Below are 21,630 nucleotides of genomic sequence, written 5' to 3'. Positions count from 1 at the left end.
CTAGATGGTAGTGGTGTGGGTTTGGAAGGTGTTGTCGAAGAAGCCTTGGCAAGTTCCTGCAGTGCATCTTGTAGATGGTACATACTGCTGCCACTGTGCATCAGTGGTGGAGGGAGTGAATGTTTGTGGGTGTGGTGCCAATCAAGCTGCTTTGTCCTGGATGGTGTCGAGCTTCTTGAGTTTTGTGGGAGCTGCGCTCATCCGGGCAAGTGGGGAGTATTCCATCACGCTCCTGGCTTGTGCCTTGTAGATGCTGGACTAGCTTTGGGGAGTCAAGAGGTGAGTTACTCATCGCAGCATTCCTAGCCTCTGACCTGCTCTTGCAGCCAAAGTGTTTTTATGGCTAGTCCAGTTCAATTTCTGGTCAATGGTAACCCCCAGGATGTTGATAGTGGGGGATTCAGTGATGGTAATGTCATTGAACATCAAGGGGTGATGATTAGATTCTCTCTTGTTGGAGGTGGTCATTGCCTGATACTCATGTGGTGCGAATGTCACTTGCCCATTGTCAGCCGAAACTTGGATATTGTCCAGGTCTTGCTGCATTTGGACATAAAATGCTTCAGTATCTGAGGAGTCATGTATGGTGCTGAACATTGTGCAATCATCAGCGAATATCCGCACTAATTCTTAAGATGGAAGGAAGGTCATTGATGAAGCAGTTGAAGATGGTTGGGCCGAGGACACTATCCTGAGGAACTCTTGCAGTGGTGTCCTGAAGCTGAGATGACTGACCTCCAACAAACACAACCATCTTCCTTTGTGCTAGGTATGACTCCAAGCAGTGTTTCCCATTGACTCTAGTTTTGCTAGGGCTCCTTGATGCCATACTCGGTCAAATGCTGCCTTGATGTCAAGGGCAGTCACTTTCATCTCATTTTAACATGAAGATCTCAACACACTCCTCTATGAGGTAGAGGCGAGGTGCTGGTAGCTTCTGGGGAACAAGAAGTTTAGGACATCATCAAAAGTTAGCAGGTTAGTGTGGCAGGAGGTGAAACTATTTTTGTGCTACGTGCATCGTGCAATGGGCAATGTTTTTTGGATGGCGGGGTTTCTCACCCCAGCACTGAAAAAGTCAGTGGGGAATGAATCCTCATCGATTGTGGCAGTCCCACAGCCATTTAATGCAACATGGAACGTTAATTGGCTGGAGGCAGGACTTTTGCCTCTCGCAAAGAAGGAAGTCTCGCCTCAGGCAGCTGCTGGCCAATCAGACTAGCTGGCAGATCTGTCATCCCAGTAGAGCCTGTGGGAGTAGTCTCACAAGACAGGGCTGGAGGCCACAGGACAGTCCAGCGTCCTACAGCGAGGAAGGGAGGGGTGGACCATGGGGTCCTGATGGCAAGAACAAGCCAGGGTGGGGTGGGTGCCTGATCTGGAAAAGGGGCTAATGATGGAGATCTCCTCCCCATATCTCTCCCACCTGAGCTCTCAAAAATCGAGGCCGGGCGGGAAGCGGCCCTTAGGTGTAGTGCCCAAAAACTGGGGGCCTCAACTGGGGTGAGGGGGGTGCTTCGCTCACGTCCCCTTAAAATTGTGGGCAGGTTGGGGCAAGTGGGGAGGTGACAGGAAGGCCAGCCAGGATATTTACAGGCTCCCTGCCTGTAAACCTAGCGGGAAGGGCCCCTAAAATTCTGCTCATGGAGTAGCAAAAACAATGGAAAAAAACTGAGTGATTTAACACAATCTGATTGGCTTTGTACAGTTATTTGAAATTTTAAAATTAAGGCCAGGATGTTATGGCCCCGCCGCGGCGTCTCTCCACCCAGCGAATGCGGTGAGCCATTTAAATCTCCAATTCAGTTCGGCGGGACCGTAATGTCCCGCCAGGTGGGAGGGGTCATAAAATCCTGGCCTAAGATTTCTTAGAAGTGTTGCTAATGCAACAAATACCTAAAAGGTTTTTTATGGGTGATACAATGATTGGAATAGCTTGTTTACGGATGGAGTGATGAGGGTTCAGTCTAAAGACAGCTGATTGTAAAATTTAATCGTCATTGGAAATGGGCCTAATTGCTTGTAAAGATCTTCTGTATGTACTCCACACATTTCAGAAGTGAAAAGCAGGCTCAATTGTATCTGGTCTTCAAAGCACCCAAGTTGTCCCTCTTTTGGTACAAGAAAGGTCAGGCTACAAGGAAAGGCAAGGCACAGGAGGCAAAAGAGTGCCGCCTCTTGGAGAGTGCACCACCTTTTACTCTTATCTTGTCACAGTGAACTACTGGCATGGATGTGATGGTACTTTTTTTTTGATGTTTTCTATCTTTGAAATGTGTTATTTATTGAGATTAATATTTATTGTATGGTTGCTTGCATTATAATTGATTTTGTTGCTGCTGTGCTCTTAGTCTGAAGTTATTTTAAGCTGGTTTAAATTTTTTCAACCATTAAAATGTTACAACTATTCACAATGTAGCAAATAGATAGTGAACTCAATTTGTATTTAAAATCTTGCACTAAAGCACCTCAATGTTTATATAAAGTTTAGCAATAACTCCTCCAAAATCTTGCAATGAGTATCTACTGCTTCAGTTCACTGTTTTAATCTTGCTTGTTCTTTTGCAACATTGAGAGGAGGCATCTTGCCACTCTCATGACTGTACCAAATGCAGAATTGGTGATCTCTAACCACCTTGCCCACTGCAGCTGTGACTTCCTCAGGTGTTCCGCAAAGCATAGCACCAGCAACATCCATGTTGGGATTCTTCACGTTGTCCCGTTTCACTCGAATCTTATCTGCTGAGTTAAGGGTCAGTCCTTCCTGCAGAACAAACTTGTGCAACATGCAACAGACCACCAGAATCTTCACCACTTTTGACAGGTGAATACTAGAAAATCTGTCCAGCCACAGGAAGCAAGGTTTCACCACTTGGATTATCCTCTCCACCACGTGGTGCACTCATACACGTGCACAATTGTATCTCTCCTGTGCTTCATGATTGATCCTGTTCTAGGGTGTCATTGACATTCTTCAGCTGGTAGCCCTTGCTGCCTAATATTCATCCAGGTCCTTGGTGTAACCTACTAATGTAAGTCTGAGTACTGGAGAAAGAAGGCATCATGAGGAGATCCGAGATTATCTACATTGATATTTAGGATCTGCAGTTGGTCATCACAAAGGTTCATTACATTTAATGTTTGAAATCCCTCCTTGTTTATGTATGTAACAGGTACATCATTCAGTGTCTTCATTAGGCAATGGGTTCCATCAAAGGGGCTTAACCACTTTCAGGAAGCTAGAAATCCAAAACTCTCCCTTTGCTGTGCTGGGAACATGTCAAACTTGATTAACGCAAAAGCCCGATGGAATATGGCATCTATGACCTGGTAAATGCAGGCCCTTGCAGCACTCTGGGTGGTGCCTGACTGAAATGACAAGCATACAACTTATAAAACTATAAAACGTTCATGGCCACTGACAAGGCAGTGTGGAATTAGAGTTTGGCCAAGGGCGTCCTTTATCAGCAAAACCAGAAGAACAAGTTTTGGCAAGTTGCTTCTGTGGATACTGTTCACAACGTTATTTGGAGTTGCTTCCTAATTCTTGTTGTGGTCGAGTCCTTCCATACAATGTCCTGGGAAATAGCCTTTTTTTGATATGTTATGACCTACAATGCATTTTATACTTGCATGAGTTGTTGTCACATGTCCTATTTTGCTCTAAGCATGTTTCTAGGTGGTTGACTCTTCATTGAAACATAGTGTCCATACACAATTCCTCTGGCATCGAGCAAGATAGTCTGGCTGGGGTGGGTAAATGTTCCTTCTGATCAGTAGACAGGCATGATTCCTCCTTGTTGTTCCCTGTGTCAGACTTCCATTATGTACAAAGCATTGAACATTTGGGCTATGAATGGAAAAGGCATTTTTCTCCTTAACAGGTGATTCCAATACGGGAAAAAAATTTTGAAATCATATAAATGTGAAAAAAATGCATACTTGGATCTCCCAGCCATGTGGTTTAAATTTCTTCTACATAAAATCCCTTTCCAGTTGAATCCTGCCTTCATTAAATATTCACAAATGGCAAACTAGCTCCTTGCGTCTCCCCTGGCAAGGCATAAAATGTTCCAGTGGTCTTAATTCTTAACAATTGGGCAATTATCACCAGTTTATGCTATTATGTTGATCTCAGTGGTAACTTCATCATTGGAGGTTTCAACAGGGAAGAATCACTGACAGGTAACTTCTGCATTTCCACATTTAACTCTTCATGTACAGGCACCAGAAATTACTGTCATTTTTACATGCAGGCAGCTTCACCATCATTACAGCTACAAAGTCCAAGCCTTTGTCTTCCGTACTGGTTATGTTACTGGACTTGTAATCCAGAGACCTAGACTAATCCCAGAGAATGAGAGTTCAAATACCAATATGCCACTCTTGTGAAATTGAGTTGGATTTTTAAGAAATATGGAAGTAAATAATTGGCACAAGTAGAAAAGTAACCATGAATTGATCCAACTGTCGTAAAAACCCAAATGGTTCACTAATGCCTGTTAGGGAAGGAAGCCTGATGTCCTTAGCTAGCCTGGTCAATCTGTGCTCCATTGGCCTTTCATAGGGACAGGTTTTAAGTCCCTTGAAAATGAACAAACCACCTGTCTGCGTTGTCTTTTAAACGGAATTGCAATTTTTTTAAGTAACAATGGCAATGATCAGAAACAGCAGCTTGACTTGGTAGATGGGGATGTTTTGTTTAACAGTCCCACATTTTGATTTTAAAATATAATCTATTTTAACATAACACATTCTGAAAATAAACACAGGTCCATTTATTTGAATAAGCTAGCAATTTGTCTCATTCTTGATCACAAATCTCTATACTGAAATTTTCCTGAAATTGTGTTGGGGATGCCAGTTTTGGTTACTAAAACACTCACACCTGAAATTAGTTCAATACTGGCATCACAGAAATATTAATGGTATGAACTGGTTGATCATTCGAGGGGTGGGATTAAAGGGTTGGCTATACTAGATCTGGTAATGTGCAATGAGACAGGATTAATTGATGTCCTCATAGTGAAGGCGCCCCTAGGTAGCAGTGATCATAATATGATTGAATTTCACATACAGTTTGAGGGAGAGAGGAGTGGATTTAAGACTAGCGTTTTAAACTTAAATAAGGAGAATTGTGAGGGCATGAAGTCAGAGCTGGCTAAAATGAACTTGAAAATTAGGTTAAGGGATAGCAGTGGAGATGCAGTGGCAGGCATTTAAGGAGATATTTCAGAATTGTCTGAAAAGATACATTCTAGTGAGAAAGAAAGACTAAGGGAAGGACATACCATCTGTGGCTAGCTAAAGAAGTTAAAGATAGTATCAAATGGAAAGAAAAGGCGTATAATTCCACAAAGATAAGTGGCAGATCAGAAGATTGGACTGAATATAAAGAACAGCAAAGAATGACCTAAAGATTAATAAGGAGGGAAAATTAGAGTAGGAGAGAAAGCTAGCTAGAAATATGAAAACAGATAAGTAAGAATTTTTACAAGTATTTAAAAAGGAAAAGAGCAAGTAAAATGAGCATTGGTACTGTAGCGAGTGAGAATGGGGAATTAATAACGGAAAATAAGGAAATGGCGGATGAACTGAACAGATATTTTTCAGGTCTTCAATGGAGAGAATACAAATAACATCACAGAAAAAACTGTGAATCAGGAGGTGAAAGGGAGGGAGGGACTTAAAACAATTACAATCACCAAAGGTGTACTGAGAAAATTATTAGAACTAAAAGCTGGCAAATCCTCAGGTCCTGATGGACTTCACCCTAGGGTCGCAAAAGAAGTGGCTGCAGAGGTAGTAGATGCATTGGCTTTAATTTTCCAAAATTCCCTTGATTCTGGATAGGTCCCATCAGGTTGGAAAATAGCAAATGTCACTCTTCTATTCAAGAAAGGAAGGAGGCAGAAAGCAGGAAATCACAGGCCAGTTAGCTTAAAATCTGTCATAGGGAAATTGCTGGAATCTCTTAAGGAGGTCATAGCGGAGTACTTAGAAAACCTCAATACAATCAAGCAGAGCCAACATGGTTTTGTGAAAGGGAAATCATGTTTGACTAATTCATTGGGATTCTTTGAGGAAGTAACAAGAAATGTGGATAAAGGGGAACATGTGGATGTGCTATACTTAGTGTCACATAAAAGGTTTCTATGCAAAAAAAGAGTTCATGGTGTAAGGGGTGACATATTAGCAAGGATAGAGGATTGGTTATCTAACAGGAAGCTGGGACTGGAGTGCCATAGGGATCAGTGCTGAGTGCTCAACTATTTACAATTTATATCATAACGCGTATGAAGGGTCCGAATGTATGGTCGCTTAATTGGCTGATGACACAAAGAAAAGTTGGAATGTAAGCTGTGAAGAGGACATAAGGAGTCTGCAAAGGGTCACGGTTAGGTTAAGTGAGTGGGCAAAAATTTGGAAGATGGAGTATAACGTGGGAAAATGTGAACTTGCCCACTTAGGCAGGAAGATTAGAAGAGCAGCATATTTTTTAAATGGAGAAAGGCTGCAGAACTCTTGAGGTACAGAGGGGTCTGGGTGTCTTGATACATGAATCAGGAAAAGTTAGTATGCAGGTACAGCAAGTGAGTAGAAAGGCAAATGGAATGTTGTTGTTTATTGCAAGGGGAATGGAATGTTTTGCTCCAGATGTATAGAGTATTGGTGAGACCGTATCTAGAGTACTGCATGCAGTTTTGGCCTCCTTATTTAAGGAAGGATATAAATACGTTCGAAGAAATTCAGAGAAGGTTCATTCGACTGATACCTGGGATGGGAAGGTTATCTTATGAAAAAAGGTTGGACAGGCTGGGCCTGTATCCATTGGAGTTTAGACAACTAATCTTACTGAAACGTGTAAGGTCCTGAGGGGATTTGACAGTGTGGATGTTGAAAGGATGTTTTCCCTTGTGGGAAAAACTAGAACTAGGGGACACAGTTTAAAAATAAGGGGTCTCCCATTTAAGACGAAGATAAGAAGAAATTTTTTCTCACGGAGGGTCGTGAATCTTTGGAACTCTCTTACCCGGAGAATGTTGGAAGCAGGGAATAAATAATTTTAAGGTAGATAGACTCTTGAGTCACAAGGGAGTCAAAGGTTATTGTGGATGGGCGCAATGTGGAGTTGAGGTCATAAACAGATCAGCCATGATCTTATTGAATGGTGTAGCAGGCTCGAGGGGGCTGAATGGCCTACTCCTGCTCCTAATTCGTATGTTTGTATGTCTTCATTATGCCTCTAACTTGCAACAAAGCCGATGTGAGGATAATTAATATACAGATTACATGTCAAAAAATGGAGCACAGTGCTACTTGGTTCACTACTGGATTTGCCCCATGGACATATTTTCCTGCAATTTTTTGGTTTTCCTGTGTGGCCCAAACAATGAAAACATGTTAAGAAAATGATGGCCTGTTGAAAGAAATGATAGCTGTGTAATTGAGACTGATGGAACCTAAAGCACACCTTAAAATTACTTTATTAATAATAATAAAGACTTCTATTGTACACAAAGTTACTAGTTTGTTGACAGTTACATGCTTAGAGAATGTACATATCCTCACCTATCCCTTGCCACATATACAGTACCACATAGCTCGATATAAATACTTTCAGGAACTTTTAATAGGATATTAATAGGTTAACAGAATCCAAATTTCTTTCTACTTGCTGGTTTCTGTCAATTACTAGCTTCTTATATTTCCTTTCTGTATCTAGTCACAGTTTTCTGAATGGCCAAGAGCAAAATACATTTCACTTCAAATTACTAGTGGAAAAGGTCAGAGCAGGTCTCACTCCCTAATAGAAAACTCAGTGTAAGGTATAGAACTGTCACAGTATACAATTTCTTAAAAACCAAGGAGAACCATTATAGATCTCAGAAAGGAGCTTCTCAAAATGTATCCGGTCCGAGTAAGCTCTAGCATACGTGACAATCCCAGTCATGACAACCTGAACATCTCATAAGTCTAGGAAATCAAGAGACTTGGTATGTAAATCATGAGTAGCTAACTTTTTAAAACATCAATATAGAGGAAAGTTGGTTTATAAACCTCATTAGAGGATTATTTATTTTGTAAGTCAGAGCTCTTTCCCAAAACCGTAGGAACATAAAATGCTGGAAATACTCAGCAGATTTGGCAGCATCCATGGAGAGAACTGTGTTAACATTTCAGATCTCTGATATTTCATCTGATGAGAGATCATCGGCCTGTAATGTTAACTCTGTTTATTTCTCCATAGATGCTGCCAGACCTGAGAGTATTTCCATCATTCTGTTTTTATTTCCGATTTCCACCATCTGCAATATTTTGTTTTTCTAATACTGTATTACAATAAACATAATAAATATACAAATCTTTAGAAAGAACTATTAAAAAAATCCTACCTGTTATTACCACGTTGCTATGTAGCTTAGTTCAAGGTTGTGATGACAGTGATTGGGATGACATCTGCTGGAGTGTTTTGGTGTTTAGCAATTTCCATCAGCCATTGGGAAGGTTTCAGTTTATAGGGGGCTGGAACACTTGTTTCCTTCAGAGCTGGGCAGCAACTCGTATACTACAGCCAGTGTAGTGGGCTGGAGGCCTGCTCCTACTGGCCAGCATAGGGCCAAAGCCTGCTGTCAGAGCTGCAAAATAAACCGTGCCAAGCGCCAGCTCTGGAGCCATTCCAACAAGTGCAGGCAGCCATTGGGCCCAACCTCAAATCTGGCCTCGCGAAGCAGGAGTTGCCAACAGGAGGCCGAGCAGGTCGCCCTGAGGAGCAAGAGGCTGGCTAAGGTCACCAGCAGCTACACGTTGCTGGGTGAGGAGGTGGCGAGCCAGGTAAAAGAAGGGAATAACTGGAGTACAGCAGAGCACTAGTGGCAGAAAGAATGGAGAGAATGTTAGAGAATCAGTCGAAGAGCAGGAGCATAGAGAGGATCAGAACACGCCTCTGGCTGCTTCTCACTTGCCTATTCTTGACCACAAAGTTGTCCACAGGTAAGGCCAACCCTGTGTTACTAATGCCCTGTAAAGTCTCCGTGGATCTCAGTTTGAGAACTAGTACAAGAGTAAGTCCACTCATCCACTCTCATGTCTCACTGTGTCCTCAACATTTTCCTTTTTCTTTCCCCCTACCTCTCCCCTCCCCAGTGTGTTCAAGAAAGATCAGCACATTTCCTACAATTTTACTATTGGCTGAAGCAGCTGCCTTCTAATAGGCTGAAGCCTAAACCACATGTCCGAGCAGCAGCCAGAGAAGATGTAACAAAGAGTTATGTTTCAGAAGACCAACCAATACAGTAGAAAAACAGTTGAGAGTTTTGAGAGTTTCAAAGCAAGATAAGGAGTGAGGATGAATTGTCTTTACAACTGGAGTCTCCTGTGAATATCTTGTGATATTTGCTGAAACAGCATTTTAGAATTTAAAGCTGTGAAAGATTTAACATCTTCAGATTAAGCTGCAGTAATACTGCTGCTTCTGTTTCGGTGAAATGATGTTCTACACAAAAGCAAAAGTATAATTCAGGAATCAGAAGTGCTTTAAAGGCAAGTTATACGAGAACCCTTCCAAGAAGTCAATCTTGCAATCCTGTGTGTTTTGTCACAGGTGGAAAATAATTCCACTCTGGTGCATAGCCAGCTTTTGACATGAGCTAAAAGTAGTTGGCTGATTCTCTTGAAAACTTTACAAAGTTAATGTCCTGAGAAAATGGGCACTCCCATACTAAGAGTTAACCACTGGGGATGGTGTGCAGGTAAGCGCCACGTACAGAATGAAGGAGGCAGCTAGGTGTGCCATCATGGTAAAACGTAGGTCTTGCTAATGCATTTCACTCAAAAATTGCCAGCCAACAACGTATATCTGGGGGCTTAGGGGTATTATCTGTACAGCAATCTGGTGGAGTGGATCACTTGCCCGTTGTCAGAACTGTTGATTTCAATGGAATAATAACCACCTAAATTCCACAAGATTATGTTGTGCTCCACCGGTTACTGGCCAGGTTGTGAAGATAAGGATTCCTTCCATTTGTGTCTCCGCATCAGTAAAGTTACTCAAACAAAAATGTTAACAATCGATCCAGCAATGAATTTTTAGCCTGCCAGAGATTAATTTATCCACTTATAACTGACAACCTGCAGTGAATATGGAAATTCCAGAAAATACAGCATGCATGGATATTATACCTGTGCTAACTCTTTGACTGGATTTATTCATTGTTACAATTTTCCTGCTCTTATATTTAATATTTTTCCTGTTAAAATATTTATCCAATTCAATTTTATATAATGTTATAAGTATCTACTTCAAGAGTCACATGTGGTAAAGCATTCCATGTTATAATAACCCTCTATGCAAAAATCATCATAATTTTAAAATAAGTTCTTAAATCTCCCTTAACATTCTCAAATGCAATCAGTTCTACTTGTCTCTAAATGGGTTTAGTATGACATTGCAGTAAGCACAGAACAATCTTGGGGAGTCCACAAAAAACTCTAAGACTGGCATTAACATTCTGCCTGGAGTGCAAGCCTCCATGCCAATATTTCTTATGTAATTTGTGGTTTGCATTGTGTAATCTAAATATTTGTCTAAACGACCATGATTTTACCTGATGCAATAACTGGTGTTGAATTAGAGATCAGATACTTCAAGCTGAGGCCCTTTAGTTCAACTTAATACCACACCTTTAAAAACCAGAAACTTAATGCATTTACTCTCGAGCACAAGTCTTTTACAACATATTCAGTTTAAAGAAGCCGAACTGCACACTAATGCTTGAATGTTTTCTAGAAGCATTAGCAAGAACTGAAAAACAATTAAGTGCACTATATTAAAAATTCATCAGCTGCTGTTTTTCAATTATGGTAACTTTTAAGAAAAAAACAGATACCACTGACTCACCAAAAATGCATTCACAGGATCACAGAATTGTTATGGCACAGAAGGAGGCCATTTGGCCCATCGTGTCTGCACCAGCTCTCCAAATGAGCAATTCATCTAGTACCATTCCCCCACCTTCTTCCTATAACCCTACACATTCTTCCTTTTCAGTCTAATTCTCTGCTGAATGCTTCAACTGAACCTGCCTCCGCCACACTTTCAGGCAGTGCATTGCAAACCCTAATCACTCACTGTGTAAAAAAGTTTATCTTCATATCGCTTGTGCTTCTTTTACTTATTACATTAAATCTGTGCCCTCTCGTTCTTGATCCTTTCACGAGTGGAAACAGTTTCTTCCTATCTACTCTGTCCAGACCCCTCACGATTTTGAATACCTCTGTCAAATTTCCTCTCAGCCGTCTTTTCTCCAAGGAACAGTTCTGACTTCTCCAATTTATCTTCATAACTGAAGTTCCTCATCCCAGCAACCATTCCTGTGAATCTTTTCTGCACCCTCTCCAAGGCCTTCACACCTTCCTAAAATGCGGCACCCAGAACTGGACGCAATACTCTAGTAGAGCCCGAACTAGTGACTTATACAAATTCAACATAACTGCTTGCTCTTGCACTTTGTGCTCCTATTAATAATGCCCAGGACTCTGTATTGTTTATTAACTGCTCTCTCAAACTATCCTGCCACCTTCAATGATTTATGTACATATCCACCCAGGTCCCCCTGCTCCTAAACCCACTCTAGAGGTGTACCTTTTATTTTATTCCCCCTATGAGTTTAATTTTTAAATATATTTATGAACTACTGAACTTAAGTTTTAGGAAAATTCTAGGCTTTGGTTGATCATTTGTTTTCAACAATATTTTCAGCTCACAGACATTGCAACAGGTAGAAATAGAGCTCCAGAAGATGAGTTTTATTACTGTAAATAATATCATTCGAAAAAACACAACTTAATGTGCATTTCATTTCTCACTTAGTATTCCCTTCATTTCCTCTACTCTAATTCTCTTGCTTTAATTTTACTGCCTTCCATAATAACCAATTCTAATTTATCCAGGTTGTTTTGCTTTAAAAGAAGTAACTTTCCAATAATCTATTCAGCTGTTTATTCAACCATCTGGGTCACACAATCTGTTTGGAGCTGGTAAACACAATCAAAATTGACCTCTGGCTGATATGATTCCACTTGATAGCACTATTGATGACCCCTTCCATTATTTTACTGATGATGGAGAGTAGACTGATGGGGGCGATAATTGCCGGGTTGGGTTTGTCCTGCTTTTTTTGTACAGGACATACCTGGGCAATTTTCCACATAGCTGGGTAGATGCCAGTGTTGTAGCTGTACTGGAACAGCTTGGCTAGGGGTGCAGCAAGTTCTGGAGCACAAGCTTTCCGTACTATCGCCGGAATATTGACAGGGCCTATAGCCTTTGCGGTATCCAGTGCCTTCAGCCGTTTCTTGATATCATGTAGAGTGAATCGAATTGGCTGAAGACTGTTGTCTGTGATGCTGGGGACCTCCGGAGAGGGCTGAGATGGATCATCCACTTGGCACTTCTGGCTGAAGATTGTAGAAAATGCTTCAGCCTTTTCTTTTGCACTGATGTGCTGGGCTCCTCCATCATTGAGAATGGGGATATCTGTGGAGCCTCCTCCTCCAGTGAGTTGTTTAATTGTCCACCACCATTCATGACTGGATGTGGCAGGACTGCAGAGCTTAGATCTGATCCGTTGGTTGTGGGGTCGCTTAGCTCTGTCTATCACTTGCAGCTTATGCTGTTTGGCATGCAAGTAGTCCTGCGTTATAGCTTCACCAGGTTCACACCTCATTTTTAGGTATGCCTGGTGCTGCTCCTGGCTGCCCTCCTGCACTCTTCATTGAACCAGAGTTGATCCCTTGGCTTGATGGTAATGGTGGAGTGGGGGATATGCTGGGCCATGAGGTTACAGATTGTGTTTGAGTACAATTCTGCTGCTGCTAATGGCCCACAGCACTTCATGGATGCCCAGTCTTGAGTTGCTAGGTCTGTTTGAAGTTTATCCCATTTAGCACGGTTGTAGTGCCACACAACACTACGGAAGTTATCCTCAATGTGAAGGTGAGGCTTCGTCTCTGCAATGACTGTCACTCCTACCGATACTGTCATGGACAGATGGATCTGCGGCAGGCAGGTTGGTGTGGATGAGGTCAAGTTTTTCCCTCTTGTTGGTTCCTTCACCACCTGCTGCAGACGCAGTCTAGCAGCTTTGTCATTTAGGGCTTGGCCAGCTCGCTCAGTAGTGGTGCTACAGAGCCACTCTTGGTGATGGACATGGAAGTCCTCCACCCAGAGTACATTCTGCATCCATGCAACCCACAGTGCTTCCTCCAAGAGGGAAAAACATACTTGGCCTCCTCCTCACCAACCTGCCTGCTGCAGATGCATCTGTCCGTGACAGTATCAGCAGCAGCAGTGTGTACCATCTACACGGTGCATTGCAGGTATTTATCAAGGCTCCTGAGACAGCACCTTGCAAACCCACAGCCACTACCATCTAGAAGGACAAGGGCAGCAGATAGATGGGAACACCACCACCTGCAAGCTCCCTTCCAAGTCACTCACCATCCTGACTTGGAAATATATCACCGTTCCTTCACTGTCGCTGGGTCAAAATCCCAGAACTCCCTTCCTAACAGCACTGTGAGTGTACCTACAACATGGAGGAGCACTGATTCTTCAGCTGTGGGAGTGCAGTACACTGTAGCTTCCTCGCCCATGTTTGACCTGATGCCATGAGACTTCATGGGGTCGAGAGCTGATGTTGAGGACTCCCAGGGCAATTCCCTCCCGACTGTCTACCATTGTGCCGCCACCTCTGCTGGGTCTGGGGCAGGACATACCCAGGGATGGTGATAGTGGTGTCTGGAACATTATCTGTCAGATATGATTCCGTGAGGATGACTATGTTGCCTTCGTCTGGAGTCACATGTAGGCCAGATCAGGTAAGGATGGCAGGTTTCCTTCTCTAAAGCACATTAATGAACCAGATGGGTTTTTTACAACAATGATCATGGTCATCATTAGACTTTTAATTCCAGATTTTTATTGAATTCAAATTCCACCATCTGCTGTGGCGGAATTCGAACCCAGGTCCCCCGGAGCATTACCCTGGGTCTCTGGATTACTAGTCCAGCAACAAAACCACTATGCCATTGCCTCCCCTGCCTCCACCATATATCATGATACCATCTTATTAACAGTGTAATGAACTCAGCTAGGGTATTACAGTTGGCCTCAATGTCCATGCTTGAGAGGAGAGTGAAAAAAAACTCCCAGGATTGCTGATTTAGCTTGCTATCCAGCAACCCGTTGGAAATGGGCCATGCGCTGATACCAGGCAGGGAGAGAGTTCTGCTGTCACACCTCTTATAGCTGAAAGATCTGACATCAGTCATCGTCATAGTTTAAACATGGCAAGACACAGGAGGGTGGCCAGTAGCTGGGGAACTGTAGCCCAGCTTTATACAAATCCCTTCAGGAAAAGTAATCAAGCAACAACAAAAAGGGGAGAAGGATGAAAGATAGTAAGAAAGAAATGAATTCTAAATACATTAGTATTCCAGCATTTTATTTATTAAAATGTATCAGATTTGGAATAAAAACGTTAGTTTACATTTAGAACTCCACATGACCTGAAAGGAATATATGCCCTAACCCCAGAAATTATCTGAAATGGTTAGCATTCCACTTACACAAAGAGTGCTAAATTTGTGAGTAATCTATTTAAAAGAAAACTTAGTCTTACAGACATATTATCACTAAGAGTTCTGGCAAAACTTCTAATGGGGGAATTTTGTGTGTATGCTACATGTTGAAAGAGGCTGTGTTATTCTACCCTACACCAAGCAAGACACAACATAGTTATTACGTAAATAATAATGAGCATATTGGCACATTATAGGTAGCAAAGTGAGAAGTGCTCCTTACTAATTTTCAGAGAGAAATTTTAGCTAAGTATGTTTTATTGCAAAGGTAAATAATTACAGTTTAGCAATCACACTGTTGGGACTCAGCAGGACATAGTTACAGCTGCTTAAATAAAAATCCAAAAATAGTGTATGATTCCATATGGTTTTCTATAAATTCTCAACTTCACATATGGAGGGCAACTGGTGATCGTAATGCAGTGTAATGGATAATTCCAACTCCTTGCATTGTTTCATGGGGCCCTGCTGCAGCAGAGAGGTGTTTTTTAACTGCTCTGCAGTTGGGTCACTACTGTCTCTTTTTGGCTACTCTAACCCTAGGGTCAATATCACTACAAAACCATTCAATGCTTAACTGACAGATTGCTATACAGCACCTATTACAAGTCTGATTCTTTGCACAAATCTTTGCACTGTAAAAAGGAAATAAATTCAGAAACCAAAAGCAAGACTATCACTTCAGTGGTTAATAATGGATTTGTTAAAACCTTTTGGTAGTATATCTACTTTTACTTTAAGATTAACAATTGTCACAATCTGAATGAGGTACCAAATGTACTTTTCACCTAAAGGAACAGGAATAGAAAGATATGCTGATAGGGTATGATGAACTAAAGTGGGAGGAGGCTTGTGTGGAGCATAAACAACAGTATAGACCTGTTGAGCAGAATCATCTGTCTCAGTGCTATAAAAGTTTACATAATAACACAAATAAGAAGGAACATGCAGCAGAGGAATAAGTTAAGAAAAGAAACAAAACCTCCCTCCATACAGAATTGCTGAGAATACTGCTGAATACAATTCTCAGTTTGACAGCATAGCTTCATTTATCTCGCCAGTTGAACTAATGGCAGAATGAAGGTTAACTCTTTCAACTATTAAACAGTGTACCCTATTTTATTGCAGCACCACCATCGGTCAGAGGGTGTAATTACAGCGCAACAGCTTACATTGATGGTTTTCATTATAAAAGTGGACAGAGGTATTTCTAATTGAAATAGCTGCAGAAAGGCACAAACTTTTTAAATATTTTTAATACCAATCTCCCCCATGGGCATTACAAAAGACCAACTTTAATCTTCAGACGAAGCAAGGACACAGGGTAGAGGATAATTAGGATTTAAAAGCATACATCTGTCATAATTTTTAATATGTTCATTATAAATTCCTATGTCTATATTTACAATAGAAAACACTGACAGAAATGCATGTCAAAAATTTGTAGTATTATAGATAATGGTACAGTATTTAAAAACAATTGAGGATTTTTTTTCTAAGTTGTATATAAACTATCGAATGTGGTATATGTGTAATTTCTATGCATTTATCATACCATAATACATATAAAGGCAGCAGTTCCTGTGGTGATCGCAATAGAAGCATGAAATTCCATTTCTAACAGTTGAAGGGGTAAGGTGGGATGTTACACTGAAAAGGTGAGGAGGCATGAAATGTTAGGGAGTTGTTGTTGCGGGTGGGCAGAATGAAGAGAGATTGGAGTGTTAAGTGCTTAGTGAGGCAGGGATCGTTTAAAAAGTTTGCAAAGGAAATTTAGAAGCTTCCAGAGAATTTGGTGGTGGAAGTTGGCGAGCATCAAAAAGGTTGGTTTGATATAAGTTCTGATCAACATTAGTGGTATTTAGGCCAGTTACAATCACTGGAATGGTGAGGAAAGAGGTGAGGAGGAAAGGCAGAAGCAATAGCTATTGTACAGGGGAGTCCAGGGACCTTTACAGGTTTGTGAACTGAGGAAACTGAAGTACAAAAAAATGAGAGTCGGAGCAGAGCTAGAGTTGGCTGAGTAAACCTTCATCAAAATAAAATCTACAACACAGGTCAAATTAATCAACAGGAAATTGTGCAAAAGCTAGCAGGTAAATTATGTTTGGAAGATTAGCTAAAAAGAAACTATTGGTAGATTACTAAGCAATGTGCTGCTTTATAAAAGTCCACGAAACTGAAAACACAATACTTACATCGCAGAAGCAACATGCAGGGTGCCAGCCTCCTTAGAATTGCAGTAATGTTCAGCACACTCACAGATAAGGCGCAGTGTTCTTACTGCAGCAATACGATACAATAGCATTATAAGCTGTTACATTTAAATCATACATAAATTTTGTACTAGAAGGGAGAGATACCAATGGCAACAACAACAAGCATTTATATAGTGCTAAAATAGCAAAATGTCCCAAGTGGCTTCACAGCAGTTTTATCAAACAAAACTTGACACCAAGCCATGTAAGCAAATATTGGGGAAGATAAACAGAAGATTGGAGGCAGGTTTTAAAGAACACCTTTTGAAGTTGGAACAGAGAGGTGGAGAGATTCAGGGAGGGAATTCCAGAACTTCGGGCTTTCATAGCTGAAGACACTTCTATCAATGATAAGAGTGATTAAATTGGGGCTTTTTCAAGAGGCAAAAGTGGAGAACAGAAATTGAGGCATATGAGTCTGGAGGAGATTGAGATTTGAAAACAAGGATAAGAATTTTAAAAATCGAGGCATAGCTTAATTGGAGCCAATATAGATCTGCGAGCACAGGAATGATGGGTGAATGGGAGATGGTGCCAGTTAGGATACAGGCAGCAAAATTTTGGATGATGTCAAGTTTACAGAGGGCAGAGAAGATGGGAGGGCATCAAGGTGTCCAGTGGCATAGTCAAGTCTATATGTAACAAAGGCATAGGTGAGTGTTTCAGTAGCAGATGAGTTGAGGCAGGGGTAGAGTCAGGCAATGTTAGAGGCGGAAACGAACAGTCTTAGTGATGATGTGGATGTAATCAGCTCATCTCAGGGTTGCTGTCCTACCTTCAGGGAAGTTTCCCAGTGCGGGCATGAGCGAGGCAGATTGGCTGCTTGCTCCACAGAGGCGGGCAGCAAATTTGCATAATTAAAACCCCAATTATGGGCCATTTTAAGGGGCCATTGGTTTTTTAAAATTCATTCACAGGATGTGGGCTTCGCAGGCTGGGTAAGCATTTATTGCCCCTCCTGAGTTGCCCTTGAGAAAGGGGTGCTGAGCTGCCTTCTTAAACCGCTGCAATCCATGTGGTGTAGATACATCCACAGTGCTGTTAAGGAGGGAGTTCCAGGATTTTGACTCAGCGACAGTGAAGGAACGGTGATATATTTCCAAGTCATGATGATGAGTGACTTGGAGGGGAACTTCCAGGTGGCGGTGTTCCCATCTATCTGATGTCCTTGTTCTTCTAGATGGTAGTGGTCATGGGTTTGGCCAACAGCGGAACAGTCTCCCCACCAGGAAGACCACCAGCTTCATGGAGGCAGCCATCCTGCAGTAGCCGAGGGCGCCATTGGAGCTGGAGGCACAAAAGGCAGCATTTGAATCCCCGGTAATCTCCCTGGAGAAATTTTCCCTCTAGCCCACAGGGCCTGCTGCCTCAGGTCACCTAAATTTTAAATTTGACACAGCTGTCCAAAGGTGCCTCCATGTTGAGGCCACCCCGAGATCTTCGACCTAGTTCAGCAGCTCCAATCTCTCCCAATGGGCTGCTAAGGCTTCAGGGCTGCCAGTGAGCCAGCAACACCAGAAGCCCACCTGCCAACCTTAACTGGACAGCAGGCCTACAGGTGGCCAATTAGGAGGCTGCCTGCAGTAAAATCAACAAGCCAGTCCCTCTGTTGGCAAGTGCAGGCTTGGAGCCAGCTTTCCAGCCTGAATCCCGCAGGAAAATTCAGCCCAATTACTTTTCTTTTGTCTTCCCAATATATAGTTGGGAGTAAATTTCTACTCAGCGAGTACTGGATGTCAGACAAGCAGCCTGACAACTTAGAGAAAGTGAATGATTGAGAGAGGTGGTAATGAGGTCGGAATAGGGTATCATCAATATACATGTGGAAACTGATGTGTTGCCAAAGGGTGGCATTTAGATGAGAAATAGGAGGGGGATAGATTCTATGGGGACACCCAAGTTAATGGTGCAAGACCAGGAAGAGAAATCTTTGCAGGTGATTCTCTGGCTACAACTGGATAGATAAGAATGGAATCAGCTGACAGCAGTCCTACCCAGCTGGATGATGGTGGAGAGGCATTGGAGGAGGATGGTGTGGTCAACCATGTTGAAGGCTGCAGACAGGTCAAGAAGGATGAGGGATAGTTTACCTTGGTCCCAATCAAAGACATAAAGAGAAACAAGCTACCATCTATGCCTTTAATTTACCCCTCAGGCGATGAACAAAAAGTGAAATTTGAAAATCAATATTATGCCTTGTGGCAAGGTTGTTTTTTTCTGTCTGTTAGTGTCTGGTGTTTTAAAAAAAAAGTGGACGATGTATTTGGTTATAATAGTATTTAGGACAAGGCTTCATCTTCATGGAACAACTGTGACAGTAGTGAGGTAGTGCTGCTAGAATTGTTGCTGGGGGAAAGGGAAAAAAAAAGTCATTGGATTGTCATGACCCTCAACTGCCATTTTGTAGATGGAAAATTAATTTTCACCACATTGGATTCACATTGGTGACAAAATCATGTTAAAAAAAAAATGTTACATCCAAGGCCAAAAGAACAAGCAGTCAGGGACTTACGTAAGTTTTATCAGATTTATAATAGTTTACAATTTTAAAAGTAAAACAGAAATGCTGAGAACACCCAGCAGGTCAAGCAGCATCGGTGGAGAGAACAAACAAGTTAGACAGTGAGAGGTGGATGCGGGTTCATGCTCTGAGTGGGGTCATCATTCTACCCCCTCTTCCCCACAATGGAACACCACGCTTTCAAATTTGTGTACATCTTTGGTGTCCATTTATTCTTCTCCTTCTACCAGGCTCCCGGGAATTAGAATTCAGATAGCCAGGTGCTGAACGGGGAGCTGGAGTGACTCAGTACCTCCGACTGGGTTCAGGTCCCACTCCAGGACTTGTTGCCTACGAAAGAACCTGGTGCAGACAGGCCAGTGTGTATCGGTGCCGGACCACAGCCCAGATAAGTGGAGAAGGTTTAGTGGCAGGAAGGGCATCCGGCTGTAAAACGGCCCGCCAGATCCAAAAATGATTTTTGATACGAAGGTGATCATACAGCACTGTGGTGACCCCATGGAACATGGGAAAAGCTGAAAGAGGAACCAGCCCTAGCCAGGCGGTGAAGGGTAGAACTGTAGCATAGTCTTTATGCCTTAACAAGTTTTTATTTACAGAGACACATATTACATATTGTGCATGTCCAACCCAACAACTGCAGTTTCAGCCTGATCTGAGATATGAGCACAAGTGAATGCCCTAATTAATGCCCTTCACTTGAATTATATTGGTATACAATTAACACCAGGCCGCTAGAGCTTGTTTTTCATGCTTCCCTTTCAATTGTCTATTCCTCACCTCTTTATTGATTTGTACACCACATACTGTAAATGTCTTTTATATCTAATTTCTCTCATCACATCTCATTAATTATTTCACTAGTGTGGTTTAACCATCTCCTGTTTTCCACTTAAGCACTCTGCAGGTTATTATATTTCTTTTCCCGTCTGTCCATGTGCTTTTCTCCATTCCCCTTCTTTTCACCTTACTCGTCTGTAAGGTCTTCACGTTCTTATGAAGGATGAAATGTTAACTGATTTTCTCCACAGATACTGCCTTATCTGCTGAGTGTTTCCAGTGCTCTGTACTTTTATTTGAGATTTCCAGCATCTGCAATATTTTATTTTTAGCTGACATTTTATAAACAGGTAATTTGTGTTTTCAAAGGATCAAAACGAAATTTTTGCTATTATAGATAGAACACATGATCAATCTAATTTAACTACCTGGAAGCTAGCTATCCAGTAAGAGTAGATTCCATGAATTTCAGTAATTATGTATATTAAATGCTTACCAATACATTCAAGCTTTTTTTGTGGACAATATTCTTTGGTTATTAACCTTAACTCTTGCACTGCCACTTCATAAGGATAGGAATCACTTGAAGAAACAGATTCCTTGGGGAAAAGCTTAGCTGCAACACCAATATCTGCTGGGCCAGCGGTCTTGTATAATTTCATGCTCTTTTCGAGAGCTACTTCCCTCTGTACATTCACTTTTCTACAAGAAAACAGAGTGAACATTATGCACATCTCACTACATTGTGAATGCTGAAACTCCTTCGTTTCATATTATTCTAGGAAGGAAGCCAATGCATTTGGAATCTACCCTCATTCTTACACAATGCCCTGGATGTTAACAGGAAATCCAGAAGTCCAGGTTTTCCTGCATGCTGTCGAGTTTTCAATTCACTTTGTGCAATTTTTTTGTTTGCCAGGATCCCTGCACGGAAGTCACCACCCAGCATCGACCTAGGCACCGGAAACGACAACGACAAACTCAGCCCTGCATACCCTGCAAAGTCCTCCTGACGAACATCTGAGGGCTAGTGCCAAAATTGGGAGAGCTGTCTCACCCAAGTCAAGCAACAGCCTGACATAATCATCATTGCGGAATCATAGCTTACATATAATGTCCCAGACACCACCATCACCGTCCCACCGGCAGGATAGACCCAGCAGAGGTGTCGGCACAGTGGTATAGTCAGGAGGGAGTTGTACTGGGAGTCTCAACATTGACCCTGGACCCCATGAAGTCTCATGGCATCAGGTCAAACATGGGCAAGGAAACCTCCTGCTGATTGCCATGTACTGTCTTCCCTCAGCTGACGAATCAGTGCTCCTCCATGTGGAACACCACTTGGAGGAAGCACTGAGGGTGGCAAGGGTGCAGAATGTACTCTGGGTGGAGGACTTCAATGTCCACCACCAAGAGAGGCTCGGTAGC

The 21,630-nt window shown here is 42.0% G+C and overlaps 1 protein-coding gene across 5 annotated transcripts in view; it reads right to left on the bottom strand.

The window, feature by feature from the left end:
* vps9d1 (VPS9 domain containing 1) overlaps positions 1-21,630 on the bottom strand; it is a 98,444-nt gene that overhangs the window by 36,625 nt on the left and 40,189 nt on the right. For 2 of the 5 annotated variants that reach the window (XM_078544539.1, XM_078544540.1), the window contains exons 12-13: positions 20,699-20,904; positions 16,842-16,926 (exon numbers count right to left, since the gene is read on the bottom strand). The exons of 1 other annotated variant lie outside the window; for it this stretch is intronic. In XM_078544539.1, the coding sequence (XP_078400665.1) occupies positions 16,842-16,926; positions 20,699-20,904 (291 nt within the window). Of the gene's footprint in view, positions 1-786; positions 938-16,841; positions 16,927-20,698; positions 20,905-21,630 lie in introns of those variants that run through there. 2 more of the 5 variants (XM_078544541.1, XR_013576960.1) reach the window with 2 other exon arrangements.

The sequence above is a fragment of the Cetorhinus maximus genome, chromosome 6 (genome assembly GCF_964194155.1).
Source record: "Cetorhinus maximus chromosome 6, sCetMax3.hap1.1, whole genome shotgun sequence".
Classification (NCBI taxonomy): Eukaryota; Metazoa; Chordata; class Chondrichthyes; order Lamniformes; family Cetorhinidae; genus Cetorhinus; species Cetorhinus maximus.
Note: the sequence above shows the minus strand (reverse complement) of the source record. Positions and strands in the feature narration are given on the sequence as shown.